We start from the raw sequence: 16,056 nt of genomic DNA on the forward strand, positions 1-16,056 counted from the left end.
AATGCAACAAAGACTGCTAAAGTCAACTGATTTTACTAAAAGACCTACCAATCTCTGTGTGAAAACAACATCACGATGCTGCCATCTTTCTGAACTCATTTGAAAATTGGCTCTGAATATGTCATTTTGACCCTCCTCTACAAAACTGAATTACTCAGTAAATATACATCTGTGACATTTAATGCTTTGTTTTTCTTCTTCATTTATATATTTCTTTCACCAGAAAAAATATTTACAAAACCAAAAATCTGAGCCAAGGACGTCTGGTTGAGTTGACACGGAATGACCCAAATGTGTTTTTGTACTGTTAAAATTAATGAGATATTACTCTCAGCATCAGATGTCATGCGCACAGACCGCCCACTCCAAATGCTAAAGGTCTATTGCATATAGTACACTAAACTGCAAACACTTTCATAAAGTCAAAAGTGTAAATCAGACCATTTACCAACCTTGGGCGACCTTTTGCAAACATATGAAAGGATTCCAGAGAGATCTCTTTTTATTAGCTGTCCTCTATCTATAATTGAAGATAAGGTGAATTACCTCACTGCAACACCAAACAAACGTACCAATGCTGACATTGCAATCGGTGAATTCAGCATTCGAATCGCATAAATTGTTTGCTGGCACTAAAAAGTAGAGAGATGTGCTCCAAACAGCCGAGTACTAAGAGCTTATTAGACTGTCTGCTGCCAAAGAGCACACCACTGAAATGATCAGTGCTTATTTGCTCAATTCTGAGAACAAATTTTATATCTCCAAATTTGGGGCAGCCGTGGCCTAATGGTTAGAGAGTAGGACTTGTAACCCAAAGGTTGCGGGTTCGAGTCTCAGGTCCAGCAGGGATTTTAGGTGGGGGAGTGAATAACCAGCACTCTCTCCACCCTCAATACCACGACTGAGGTGAGTCCCTTGAGCAAGGCACCGAACCCCAACTGCTCCACGGGCGCCACAGCAATGGCTGCCCACTGCTCCGTGTGTGTGTTCACTGCTGTGTGTGTGTGTGTGTGTGCACGCTCGCGAAAACCATTTGTTTGTTTACAGGAGAAAAGTTTCAAAACTTTAGCAATGGAAAACCAGTCTCTTCTTGGCTTTTATCGAAATCCTCAGAATGTTTTCCATTACAAATCCTCGTTTTGTACTTCTAATTCATGACTGGTGTTTTGTTGTGCTCTCTCCTCTCCACTTTCATGTTCGTCACTTCTGAGCGAACTTATACGTCCTATGTATTCCACCCGGAATGACAGTTAGCGCATGCTAGAGTAAAGTGATTATTACATTGTAAATACTTTTTGTACAAAAATGCATTGATTCACTAAAGGAGGCCTTTATATGGAAGCAAATTAGTCTCATTAATAATTCATGCAAAAGACACGATGCACACATGCGTGTCCCAATTCACGTGCACGAAAAAAAATATTCACAAAAAAACCAGTTCACGTGCAAAAAAAAATAATATATAAATTCATAAAATACGTTTCACAATTTGCAAAACACAATTCACAGATTTACAACTGTGTACAACAATTTTGAATGTTTAAAAATCACGAGTGTATCCCGGACTGTGAATGTACGAATAGCCTTTTTTGCGTGTGTATTTTTTAGACTTGCGTGTGTGTTTTTGAGACTTTCCTGGCAGCGAACTCCTCCCACGCGGGTCACTCGTACACTTTAGCCAATCAGATTTGAGCCTGTCGATCGACCAATCATAACCCGCTGTGGGCGTGCCTACCTTACATTACGTCATCAGTGCGAGTCCATAGTTCCAGAATCCAGATACGATTCAGCTGTTGATCATCTCATTTAAGGTAACTCTAGCCTAGTAAAGGTGTATTGTTTTATTTTGCATGCTCAAAAAACTAAAGGTAAAGTCGGTCGTTTAGACACACTCGTTAACGTGCTTTGAAAACAGAAAGTGTTGCCAAAGATGCTGTTTTGTGCTAGCCACAATGTCCTGTATATTGGCCAAAATGAAGAAAGACTTCTGTTCATTGCCATGTTTTTGATTAACAACGCTGGGTCTAGCTCCCACTTAGCACTGACCCTGCCTTTATTAATATAGCTTTATGTAATGATGAATAGACCTCACGAGAACTCAGTGTCTGAATAACGGTGTGTTTGTACTAGTGTTGTCACGGTACCAAAATTTCAGTATTCGGTACCAATACCATTGAAAATCCACGGTTCTCGGTACCAATTTCGGTACCAAAGCAAAACACAATAACATATTAATTGAGCAACACACTATTTTTTATTAATAAAAAAAATAAAATGTACAAAAAACAGTGCCATTCTTTATACTAATGTAAAATTTTGTTAAAAGTTTTTGCACAGGTTAAAAAAGTATTTGTAAACATTTTAGTAATGAAATAACATCTAAATAAATTACAGGCATAAAAAATGTAAACAAGCTTCACCCAAAACTTTTTGTCATATTTCTGCTGCTGTTGCTGAAAAACATCTGCACTGTTGTCTGTTTTGTAGTTCGCTGGGGTCTTTCATGATCTTCCTTAATCTGCAGCTGTAAAAAGAAATTTAATATACTTAAGTAAAGCCATGGCCTAAGTCTGACCAGATGCAACATTAGATCATTGACACCAGCAAAATATGAATTTTCAGTAAAAAACTAACCTCAGCTGTTATAATAAATTAAGATAAGATTACATATATTAAGACAAGTGTCTATCACAGATGAAAACTGCAGTATTAAAAACACTTTACAATTTTCATTTGTTAGATAACATTGCCTAACAATAAACAGTAGTTAACATTACATGGCAATTATTCTTAGTGAGGTTAGGCTAATTTTAACATTTACTAATGTATAAAATCATATTAATCTGTTAAACATTAACAAACATGATCATGTCTTTTTGTATTAAATAACATTCACAAACATGAATTAATGTTGTAAAAATATGTTTCACTTACTAGATGTTAGATGATGCATGAATTTGATCTTATTTTAAAGTATTACCAAACTAAACAGGGGATAAAACGTGTTTTATTTGATTGTACTTTTATTCAATCCAAACTGCATTCATATTTATCCAGTCAAGAATAAACCTAAAACGTTTTTTGACAGACGAATATTAAGGACATAGACATTGTTAACTATACATACATTTGTACATTCTCTAACACATATATTTTGGATACACATGTCATTTGTGTAAAAAATAGTAAATACATCATGTCCTTATTTTTTATTTTTTACTCTTAACAAAAGTTATAGGAGCGTTGGTTCAAATTCATTCTAAGGCCCAGCATAATTAGCGTTAGCCGCGCTTATGCTAACGATTCACTACACAAACGGTGATGTTTATTTCAGTCTGACATTCAAATTAAAATATGCAATAATGCTCTAAATATGAAATTAAAATGAAACTTACCTTACTTGAACTCTTTCATTTGATCCCGGAGTCGATCTTTGAGGTGTTTTAAGTTTGATGTTTCCTCCTTTCGAGAGAACCTAGACGACATCTTTTGCAAATAGTTTTTTGATGATCTATGATATTCGCCTTGTTCAGCCGCAAATCCAAACTATTTGGAGCAAGCCTGGCTCTACTTTGTCAACAAGTGGATTCAGAGCCGCGGCATCAGCAGCACCGCTGAATAGAGCGCAACTGTGCAATGCGTGAGAGCGCACCTTTTGTATAGCGTATCAAGAACCGGGTTGACCGGATAGTCGGTACCACCGGTACTTTAGAAAACCTGGTACCGTAACGTTTTAATTTTTTTAGTACCGACTTGGTACCGAAGTACCGGGACTTTTGACAACACTAGTTTGTACTAACCATTTGTGCAACTGGATGCAGTGTTTACCTAAAACACACTAATCATTTTCCTTACCTTTTTCAGGATTTAACACTTTGGAACAACATCTGGATGGCAGATACATACCTCTTCATTCACATCTTTATCTCTTTTATGTACTTTACCTTTATGCATTTTTTTTTTATGTAATCAACATTCATTTACTTTTTTTAAAATATTATATTATTATGATTAACCATGTTTAATTTTATGTTGAGCAGTGATGTAAAAATCTTTGAGATTACAATACACAAGATGATGTTGGTTAGCAGATGTTAGGTTAGCAAAATTGGGTTAGGTTATTGTATTTGCTTCAGTATTACCAGTTGTGGAATTTGCTGGTCAGTCAAACAGACTGATCATAAAAAGCAATGCACCAAAGATTATTCAGTAAACTTCATTCAAGTTCCGACTTGTTTTGAATGTTTTAATTCTGACATAAAACCAGAACATTTACCAATGCATAACAAAGCTTTATGCCTTAACAAATACAAAGTCATAGGGTACCATTCTAAAAGAAATGTAGTAATAATGCATGACTTAAATCAGTTGAAACTGTCAAAATGGATGGGTTGCAGCATGACTGTTTTGAAAGAGTTACAGTTCCAAATGAAACTTCTAGATTCACATCACCTCATAATTTGTGGCAGAGGTTGAATTAGGAGCAGCTACTTGTACATCATAAGCCTCACAATTCTGAAATAAATAGTATCTGCAGGCTGCAGCGTAAACAAACTTAAATGTACATGGTTTACAATGTGTATGTTATTACATCGTCATCAGCTGAATGCGTGCCATCGTAGGATAGGATTTGAGACACAAGACAAGTTTTGCTCTTACAGCTCTTTCCTGTTTTCAATAAAAAACAAAACCACAAGAGACTGCTTGAAAAATATCCAAACAGATAATTTTCATTTTCTATTTATTTACATGTCCCATCTGTAAAAACCTTATTTTATGCTTTACATTGAGTTTATAATTTTGATTTCTTTATGCGGTATGGTATCCACGTGAATGATTCTTTATTAAATAAACATAACAATCGATAAATATTAAAACATAATACACTCTGAGCAGCTGCTGGCTTACACTGGTCACGTTAACGAGTGTCTAAACGACCGATTTTTAAGTAAGCATGCAGTATAAAACAAAATGAGACGATCAACAGCTGAATCGTATCTGGATTCTGGAACTATGGACTCGCACTGATGACGTAACGTAAGGTAGGCACGCCCACAGCGGGTTATGATTGGTCGATCGACAGGCTCAAATCTGATTGGCTAAAGTGTACGAGTGACCCGTGTGGGAGGAGTTCGCTGCCAGCAAAGTCTCAAAAACACACACGCAAGTCTAAAAAATACACACGCAAAAAAGGCTATTCGTACATTCACAGTCCGGGATACACTCATGATTTTTAAACATTCAAAATTGTTGTACACAGTTGTAAATCTGTGAATTGTGTTTTGCAATTTGTGAAACGTATTTTATGAATTTATATTCTTATTTTTTGAACGTGAATTGGTTTTTGTGAACATATATATATTTTTCGTGCACGTGAATTGGGACACGCATGTGTACATCGTGTCTTTTGCGTGAATTATTAATGAGACTAATTTGCGTCCATATTTATTCACCTCAGGGAGCCGTGTGAGGTACTTTTTATTATGGATAGATGCACTTTATTTGACTTCTTTTGGACTGTTGAACAGAAACACCCACCCACTGCCATTATAAAGCTTGAAAGAGCCAGGACAATTTTTAATATAACTCCAATTGGATTCGTCTGAAATAAGAAAGTCATGTACTCCTAGGATGCCTTGTGGGTGAGTAAATAATGGGCCAATTTTCATTTTTGGGTGAACTAACTCTTTAACAGTGCAAAAGTATGCAATATTTCACTATTAGCAGCTCATACATGTGCACTGGTGAAAGTGCAGGCAGAGATGAAACACCATCAATGCTAAATGGTTGAAATTAGGAAACAAGTCAGAGCTTGCCAGCCTTGGGCTGCTGTTTGAGAAACGCTTGTTTAGCTGCTGACTCCGTACTTAAATCAAGTTCAAAAGAGAGTAGTTTTCCCACTTCAGACTGGCATAATTTAGATATAAATTAATAACATATGCAGAAAGACTGCGGTTGATTCGGAAAAAAATAGGGTAAATCTGAGATCACTGACACTGAAACATGCATTTTCAAGCAAAGAACCTCAGAAGTTGTTCACCGCTGTCATAAATATCTCTTTTGCTCTATAGGGAATTAAACCAAGACCTCAGAGGAAACACACACACACATAATCACATTTTCATTGATCACTGAGACTTGCTGTGTTCTCGTCCTCTCTCTACTGACATAAAGGTCAATAACAACAAATAAAGAGCAGTAGTGTAGAAACAAACGGAGTGAGTTAAAAATAAAAGCTCACGTTAAAGATACTATAGAGGATTGGTAACAAAATGAAAAGACGACATCAGCAAAATGAAGTGTCACTATGCAGTGTGAACAGTTGCTTGCCTCACTCCTTCTGTCAGTTCGTCCACAATAACCTTCCTGTATGTCCTGGTCTTAGCAGTACAGAGTACGGCATCATACATATGTGAAGTTTAATGGAGTACATTTAATGAGTATATTTTTCAGGTGTGTAAAGTCTGCCAGGGCTAGTGCTAACTGCTAGCGCTATCATGAATTATTAAGGTACCACTAGGTGTCTTTGAATCAGCTTTGATGTATTTCTTTTTATGTATCTTGATCGCCCAGATTCTACACCTTCATTATACTTACACTATGAAGGAACCCCAGACTTTCTAATGGCTATAAACATTCAGGGGACAATCACGTATCGTGAATATATCTTGAAACTAGTGCTGTCTGCTGAATGCAGTGTGATTAATTATTCCAAAAAAATAATGTGATAAAACTATGCCATTAATCATGCCCCCAACACATAAATTCCACAAAAGGGGATTTTTCTGCCATCAGAGCAATTTAAGCTTGAAGTAGCACCTTTGTGTTTTTGCAAGAACATGCAGACTGATCATTAAAAAATACCTCAGACAGAATACAAAAATGACAAGGACAAAATACAAGAAAGTTTAGCTTGGGTGGAATACAGGAGTACAGTTCTGCCAAAAATGAAACTTTTGACATAATTTACTCAACCTCATGCCAAAATAAAAAAATAAATAAAACTTTCATTCTTGGCTACTCCATCCCTTTATGATTAATGTTACAAAAAAACACATATTGAAAACTAAATGCACTTTTTGTAAGGTGATGATCTATTCAAAGATTTAATCATCTGCCATAGTAATGTAACAAGGGTTGTCACTAACAATTATTTTGGTAATCGAGTAACCGGTTGATTTTTCTGATGAATCATCAGATCTTTTTTATTTTTGTATTAATAAAAATAGAGCGATCAAACCGATATACAAAACTTGTATATGTAGCTGATTACTGCTTCTGAAAATGGTCAATTATTGTCATGTTTTGGGCTGTACTAATTGGTCGGACTGGGAAAAACATTTGGAGTACTATAGACTGCCAAAAGTTATAACAGATCAAGGAAAACAGTGCAAAAAAGCGTTTGAGGAACAAAAGGCATTTGTGGTTGGCCAAACTATACCAGGATTTCCAGGGCAAGAATTTTGACAACATTCATGTTTGTTCTTATCATTTCTGGTCAGGTAGGTGAAATATTAGGCTAATATCCTAATTAATACTGCTCGTACATATCATTACCATTTAGTTTGTAAAAATATTGCACCTTTTGCAACTTACTAAGTCCTTCTCCATATGATTTAGCAGCTTCCACATGTTTTTTCTAATGGTTTAGACAGCATAAATTAGCAGACAAAACGTATTGAGTAGTTCACTGAGCATGCAATTCATACTGTTGTTTACATCAGAGTATGACCAATATGGCCGCGCATCAACCAAATCGTGACATTAGTGCAAACCCTCTATTATAAAAAAATAGAGCTAACGTACATTAAGCAAAACAACAAATGACTGCAGAGGGCACCAACAGTATGGCAATTGTTTTTACACTTTACTGCATGATCTAATCCTTGTGTAATATTGATTAAACAATATTTAAATACAATCTTTCCCTATATATTTTATCATTGAGGATTTCTTTAAAAAAGTTTGAAAAAATCGTTCTCGTGGACCCAGTTCCGTGTCTCGTCTCATCTCATGGGATAAGAAAAGTATGAAAGACTTTGTCAAAATAGTCCATCTGCCATCAGTGCTTCAACCATAATTTTACGATGCTACAAGAATACTTTTTGTACCTAAAGAAAACAAAAATAACAACTTTATTCAACAATTCGTCATTTTAGAGAGTATCCCCTGACAGCTGCGTCACACGCATGCGCTGTTTTTGTTCGAATCAAAGCGTAAATAAATGTAGAAAACATCAGTGTGTTGCGGCTGACACATTACAGCGTACGCTGTTTGCATCCAGTGGATACTCTCCAACATGGAGCTACGGTGACACGGAGGAGACAAATTGTTATTTTTGTTTTCTTTGCGTACGAAAAGTATTCTCGTAGCTTTTTTAAATTATGGTTGAACTACTGATGGCAGATGGACTATTTTGTCGACGTCTTTCATACTTTTCTTGGCACTTGACAGTGTTATTTACTTGACAGTCAATGGGACAGCCACAAAGCTCCTGGTTTTCATCCAAAATATCTTAAATTGTGCTCCGAAGACAAACAAAGCTTTTACGGGTTTGGAACGAGTAAGTGATTAATGACTAAATTTTCATTTTGGGGTGGAGTAACCCTTTAAGTTGACCGTTACAAGATGACAGACGCGTCTACGGGCCTGGAATGGTCGAATGGGGCATCTATACATATCTAAGAGGCTAAATTTTTTATTTTTCAAATTGAGAACTCAAACTAAATCAAGGAATCGTGACAGCCCCAAATGTAACAAATCTTTATTTGGCAGTTTCTCAGCAAAGTTATAGATATGACTTATTATCAGTTTATTTAAAATTTGATTTGGTTTTCCTCCTTTAGCTACTTCCTTACTAAACTACCAAAAGAATTTCACACACTTTTCCATCATGATGCAGTCAGTGTTCAACGTTAACCCGACAAATGAAAAGCCTCATGGCCCGAGCCGAACTTAAATCTCCAGTTTAATTTGATTTATCTGCTCCCTGTGTCTCTGAATTCAGACCGCTCCATCATAATGTCAGTGCATAATTTATGAGTTGAACAACAACAATTAAAACATCAACACCGAAGACTCTACATAATTCATTGAATGACTTGTAGAGAAAGACTGTCTGTCTGGTTAATGACGGACCGGTCTTTGAAGTCTGAGATTCGGCGGCTCTATGAATATCATGAATAAAGTAAGAGAAAATTTTACTAATTCGATTCATTTATTCTAGAACATTGATTTTTTTTTTGGAAAGCCATCTGTGTTAGTGAAACATTTTTCTGCATGAGAGGCATGAGAGCGGAGCGGCCATTCTCACCAACTGTTCCGGACAAGCACCATGTGCTAACGTAAGGCATCTCGAGTGCGCTTTTTCAAGACAAATACAGCCCTCGATAGGTAGGATAAGTAATATGATATCCTTATGACTGAATGAAAGAGAGCATGAAGCTGTTTGAGGTACTGTCACCATGAACTGAATGTAGAAGAAAGCACTGCACTATAATTTTGCCTTCCTGCCATAAAGAAATATCCAGATGGCCACAACGGTACCCTACCTGCCCAAACACATGTCAAGTACAGTCTTGTGTCCTTTCTTTCAAAACATACCCTCTCTTCAGCTCTGCTAGTCCACATTTCTATGTTTGCCTGCATGTAACATGGGGTCCGTTAAATGCTGAAGCTCTAGCTGGGAAAAAGACAGTGTTTAGCATTCCACCTGGTCATTAGGCAGCTGTGCAACTGATATATTCTGAGCCCCAATGTAAAATTAATGCCACCCTCGTATCAACCTCAGACAGACAGGCTAATGAGAGCATTGGAACAAACATGGCATCAATTATTCCATATGCGGAACTATATTTTTAGCTCCATCTTCTTTTCACACTTCAGTGGCCTCAATCTTTAAACCCCACAACATAAAAAAAAAAACGTTTCTCTCACGATAGACTGGTGATTAAGCCTAACTTGCCTAACCCAGAAAGGTTCACAAAGCCCCAAACAAAACAAAACAAACAAAGACCTGGCTGGCAGTCATTAAACGGTCAGGGTTAGTTGCTAATAGTGGATAGTGTGAGGCAATTAGCACATGGTCCAAAAAAGCCCTCAGCAGTCCTAATTAAGTCATCTCTAAGTTCACTGCAAAGGCACTAGACTCTCTTAGCACACCCAAGAGGACTGCAGAAACCAACACAAGAGACAGATCCGGGCATAAACAATGGTAATTTCGAAATGATGTGCTTGCTATGCTCTCTACATTAACTTCTGCTTCTTAGATGGCGAAACTGCACGGTTTGAACAAAGGAACTTTATTTTCATCTTACAACCCGGTTTTCTTTCCATAAGGGACATTTTTCTTAGTCCAGAGATAGAGAAAGTGATCTGCGAATGGTCAGTTTAAATGTTTTGAACTGACTAAAGGAAGACCTCAGTCATATACATTCACTCTCTTTTCACTGGCATCTGCTCTTGGATTCTACTCTTGCCTTATGCTCCTTCTCTTTACCTGAGCTCTGTCTTCCTGGACAACAGTGTTAAAGGCCATCAGGTTAGATTCCAGCTCTCACTGGCATCTCTTTCTCTCCTTAGAGCTTCAGGAGCTGTTCACACAGAATATAATTTTCCATTCTATTGTGCTAGTTCTCTATTGTTTTTCTAAACAATGTAAACACATGCTAGATGGACGTGTTTGGATGTTGCGCCAGCGTCTTTTGCAGTATTTCAAGTAAGTTCAGCTTTTGAACAAATGCATCTCAAGACCTTGAGTTTTCTTCCTTTTCTATTGCCCAAGTCCAAAATGCGTTCTGTGTGAATGGCCCATTATGCTGCATATTCTATCTTTTCTTGCGTTTCTGTCTCACTCAGGTACTTCCATATGCATGTTCTTTCGGTTTCATAATTCATACTGTATTTCAATATCTATAACTATTTAATCTCATATGTAACCATTTAAAATGGTATCATCTGATTAAAACAGCCATGTAAGTCAATAAAGCACTTGCTCTTTTAAAACATGAGTAATCTACTAGTATTATCTAGTAATACTCCATAGTTGGAACAGGACCAAAAGTAGATACAAAAAAATACAAATTTAAATCTAATTAGCATACTAGGGCCCGGTTTCACAGGCAGGGCCATGGTTCAATTCGGACATTTAAGTAGCTTTTATAAACACCATTGATGTGCATCTTGAGACAAAACAATGAAACTGACATATTTTAAGATCAGTCAGTGCAAGTTTCTTTCAGTTAAAACAGCCCAGACATGCATTTTAGTCTGGGACTAGGCTTAAACCTTGTATATGAAACCATCTTTTATATTTTTGAAACCCACATATTTACATAGCTAATTGGGTATTTTGAGTAGTCTGAGTAGTCTAAACGGTCTAAAGAAGTTCCACAAATTAAAAAAAAGCAAAACGTATATATTTTAAGTTTATTTTAATATTCGCTGTATATACTGTGCATATTGTGGTTTTGTCATGTTGAATAACCATAATATTTTACTTTAAAACTAATTGTTTTGCATTAAGCAGCGCAAACTGTAAAAAGTCTCAAAATTCACACACACTGTTGAAGAGGTTGAAAAGCTTGACTTGATCTGACTGAAGCTATAGCATTTAATATTTTCCATGAGAAATCTTAAATCGGCATAAAATAAATCAAGGCTTGAAAAAATTCTCAAGGGGAATCTCAGGGGAAAAATAATTTGAATTACAAATTGACTGTTGTCATCTGAAAAAGTGCCACAAGGGAAATTTTTTCCCCCAACCCACCGTTACAAAAATTGTTCCTATTGCGACTGAAATCATTTTTTTTTTTTTGTCTCCGAGTCTGTAGGTTTTAAGCATTTGAAACTATTTGACCTGAAAGGGAAAAACATCTTCTGTCACTTACCTCCAAAGGGAACTCTCAAGAACTTTGTTGGAGTCTGCATGGTAATATTTAGTGAGAATGAGGATGACCTATGAAGAGAAAAAAAGTGTCATTAAACACTGAATGAAAAGAATTATATGTATGTATTATTTACAATTCTACTAAAAAAATACAGTGGTGTCCAAAAATAACTTTGAAAATGTGTGTGAGACAGAAATTCGAACACATTAAGAACAATCAATCCACCTTTCTCTTATAGGATCTAATATCAAACATTTTGCTTTTCAGTCAGTGAGAAACTGAATTTACTGAGAAAAAGTGTAAATACAGCAGAGAGACATCAATGCAAGTGTCTAGCTCCTCAGACTTACATAGCAGCATTGATGTGTTTGTGGTGTTAAAAACAGCATATGCTAACCTCATTTGACAGATCCCTCAAACCGCAACCACTTCACGGACAACATCTTCCTAGCTTCTGCTAATAACTGCTCCGTTACTCTTTTTCTTTAAGACTTTAGAAAACCTTTAGGACTGACTGCACTGCAAGCAGTTGCTATAGTATTGATGAGCATAGCATGAAGCCAAGTTACTTTCTTCAGCTGGCAACAGGGAGTTGGCAGTATGAAAAGGCTGATAGAAGCTGTTAATGCTACAGATTTAAACACTGGGGCATCAAAAAGGAATGTAAAACGTACAGGAGACCTGTTATGCCCCGTAATATACATCTCAGGTGTCCCTAGAATGTGTCTGTGAAGTTTCAGCTCAAAATACCCCACAGAATTTAAATATTTCATTTCAATGCCTAGAAGCAGAAACATGCTGTTTTCTGAGCGCACACATCTAAAGCACATGCAAAGAAAGTGGCTGTCATACAGCATGTGAGTACTAAAAGTTCTCTTTCATGTCTTATTGCGTATAAACTGTCAAATACACACAAGTTTATGTTAAAAACATGTGCAGATTAAGGGGCGGTAATATTATAATAAGATCCTTTTTTCAAGTCATGGGGGAGCGAAATCTTAGTGGCTTGTTTTTTCACAAGCTTGCAGAGAAAGGCTTACCAAAAAAAATTACTAGGTTGTTCTTTTTTTATGTTTTGGGGGTTGGTAGTTGAACCGGGGACCCAATTACAGCCCTTAGACATTGAAAAAGTCAGATTTTCATGATATGTCACATTTAAGATGAAGGCCTATACACTGAAACATTATCTAAAAGAGGTTAGCAGTTTTACAACCTGTATCTTAATAAAACAAAATAAGTCATTCGTAACTAAAAAGCCAACTGGTGATGAAGATCAGATTAAATTTGAATTTCGATGAAATTTTCTGTGCAATTAATTGCTTTTTTTCCCTCATAAAACAATAAAAATAACACATGTAATATGCAAGTGGGGCGACAAGCATCAACAAGCAACACATAGCTTTCTTCAGTAGCTTTCTTCAATGTTCATCAGTTGCAGTTAGGTGTATTTTAATCCAAACAGGTATGATAGCCAGCTATAATAGATCTGAAAATGCACACAGTAACATCTTAATTAGAATTTATGTTGGACCCTTGTGTATGCATTTCACTGTATTGTGGCATTTTAGTAAGACCAATGCTTAAAATCAGCAGCTACCTTGCTGATTAGGCTGCCAGTAATTGCTTTAAATTAACACAATACAGATGATGAAATCACTTGTAGCTCCACCACAAGATTCTTTCTGCAATGTGATTCTACTTGCCTTGAAGTATTTTCACAATGAAACCCAATATCTCTTTCAATCCCAGGACTTACTGTGTTTGTGCAATGGAGGGTAAATGTTTTTTTTACGCCTTAAGATATAAAACACACGACGAATAGAGAGCACACATATACGCAAAATGAAGCCTTCCTCTGGTCTATCTGGTTGAGGTGTAAAAGCCAGGGTGAGGTGTATCTTTAAAGTCTCTTCTATCTTTTATTCATGTTAGTAGGACGCTTGAGTTTGCAGTAACAAATCAGTAGAGTGTGAGTGAAGGGGGATGACTTGTGTCTGTATGCCTCCTTTATCTTTCTCTGCTGCCTCACACACTGGGTCTCTGACAGCAAAGCCCAGCGGAAAAGCATCGCCATGAAAAAGGGTCAGAGAGATTCAGGGCCGTGGCGGGGTGATTGACAGGTCAGTATTGGAATGTGGCAGGAAGCGTGTGGACCAGGCCAGCCTTGGGCTTTGCTTGGGGGATCGGCTGAGAGGGTTATTGGCCTGAGCTTGTCCCTCCCTCTGCAGACGACAGAGGCGCTAAAGGTTAGAACGGTGTGAGCAAAAAAGACAAGTTTTTTGTAACATTATGGAGTTGTGTATGGCCGAAATACTGTTTTAGGCTTTACCGGTGATTCATGGAAAATCGAACTGTACAAAAACTTAAACCAAAAAAAAGTTATTTATGCAGTCACGTCAATATACTGTACTGTAAAAACTGGACTGCATTCAAGCCAGATTTATTTAATTCATTGTTATCTCAAGGATTCAATATAATTCTTTATTATTTACTTACAAAAAAGTCATTTGAAAAGCAGTTTTCTAGGTCAAAAATGTTTTGCTCTTATAAATTCTTTATTTTTTTTACTATAGTTCAGCTTCTCTGAACATTGAGTGATAGAAGTAAAATGAGCATTTGTGGTTAAAAAGTATATAAATATATATATATATATATATTTTAATCGTTTTGCTAGATAAGACCTAGAGCTGCACGATTCTGAATAAAATGAGAATCACAATTTTTTTTTTATCAGAATAAAGATCACGATTCTCTCACGATTCTGGAGAACTTTTTTATTTTAAAGATTTACCCCTGAACATTAGGTTATCAAACAGCAGTAAAATAGCAGTGAAATAAGACTAAATAAACGTAATGAAAGAAATGTAATGAAAAATAATGTATTAATGTAAACAAAAAAATCACCACTAAACATTAAAAAATAAACATACAAAGGTGTCAGAGTAAAGCGATTTAAAGATTCTTAGCTAGAAACACTAGCCTATCAACATCACCGTCCACTCAGTGGGATGCCCAAGTTTACTTCACCATTTTACAAATAAATCCTAATCTAATAATGACAAACTATATATCGTTGGAAAGGTTTAAAGGTGCGTTCACACCGGACGCGAATGAAGCGGCAAGCACGAGTGATTTACATGTTAAGTCAATGCAAAGACGCGAATAGCCATCCTACGGCGCGAAACGCGCGAATGAGGCGGCGCGAAACGCGCGAATAGCGCGAATGAAGCGGCGCGCATTGAGCGTTTCAAGCGATTGCCGCGCGAGTTCAAAAATCTGAACTTTGGCGAAAATCTGCGCCGCGTTAACCAATCAGGAGCTTGCTCTAGTAGTGACGGAGGCAGAAATCCGAGACAACAATGGAGGACAAAATCACCGTTGCTGTCTGTGGTTACTCGGAGCTGTACGATACATCTTTGTACTTTTGTAGAAACAGGAATAAAAAGGATCTTGCTAGGAAGAAAGTGAGTGAAGAGGTCGGGCAATCTGGTTAGTTTTAAAAAACGTTCTTTACTCAATTTGACCTACATGTATATACATATTGAGACTACAAGCAAGCTAAAGCTGGCAAATTGAGCTCATTTTACAACTACTTTCCCGCTGACGAGTGGCAGAAGCCCCTCCCATGACGCGAATTCGCATCTGTTGTGAAGAAAATGTCACACGCGAATGACGCGAATTTTACCGCGCGAATGGCGCGAGTAAACTCAAATGTTCTAGCGTTCAACTATGCGCGAATAGCGCGTTTTTTCCGCGCAAGTCGCGTCTGGTGTGAACGCACCATAAGGCTCCTAAATAAATATTTGACTTTTTTTGTGTTGCAAATTATATAGGAAAATAATTTATGACAAGAGTTTCATAGATTAATTTATGACAAGAGTGCACCTCAAAAATCTACTTCATAACAGGAGTTCTGACCTTTTTCACAAACAGACTTTCTTGTTGCCTTTTTTCCCCATTACACATTAGAAATAATAAGAAATGATATACCAGATGACAACTTAAAATTTCAAAATTCATCCTTTGGAATGCCATTTTAAAACCAGACATTGCATTAACATAGAAAATGTACATCAAAATCATATTACTAAATGTTCTTGTCCATGAATTATAAAGATTTAAGATTCGATTCTTCATTTTCACATCTCTGTTCAAAAATGGGAGTAAC

General features: G+C 36.7%; 1 protein-coding gene across 1 annotated transcript in view; it reads right to left on the reverse strand.

Moving 5' to 3' along the window:
- Window positions 1–16,056, reverse strand: part of sorcs2 (sortilin-related VPS10 domain containing receptor 2) — a 243,095-nt gene that overhangs the window by 158,481 nt on the left and 68,558 nt on the right. Inside the window, exon 2 of the mRNA XM_073837000.1 lies at window positions 11,889–11,956. Coding sequence (XP_073693101.1) covers window positions 11,889–11,956 — 68 coding nt within the window. The remainder of the gene's footprint in view (window positions 1–11,888; window positions 11,957–16,056) is intronic.

Source organism: Garra rufa, chromosome 3 (assembly GCF_049309525.1).
Source record: "Garra rufa chromosome 3, GarRuf1.0, whole genome shotgun sequence".
NCBI classification, from domain to species: Eukaryota; Metazoa; Chordata; class Actinopteri; order Cypriniformes; family Cyprinidae; genus Garra; species Garra rufa.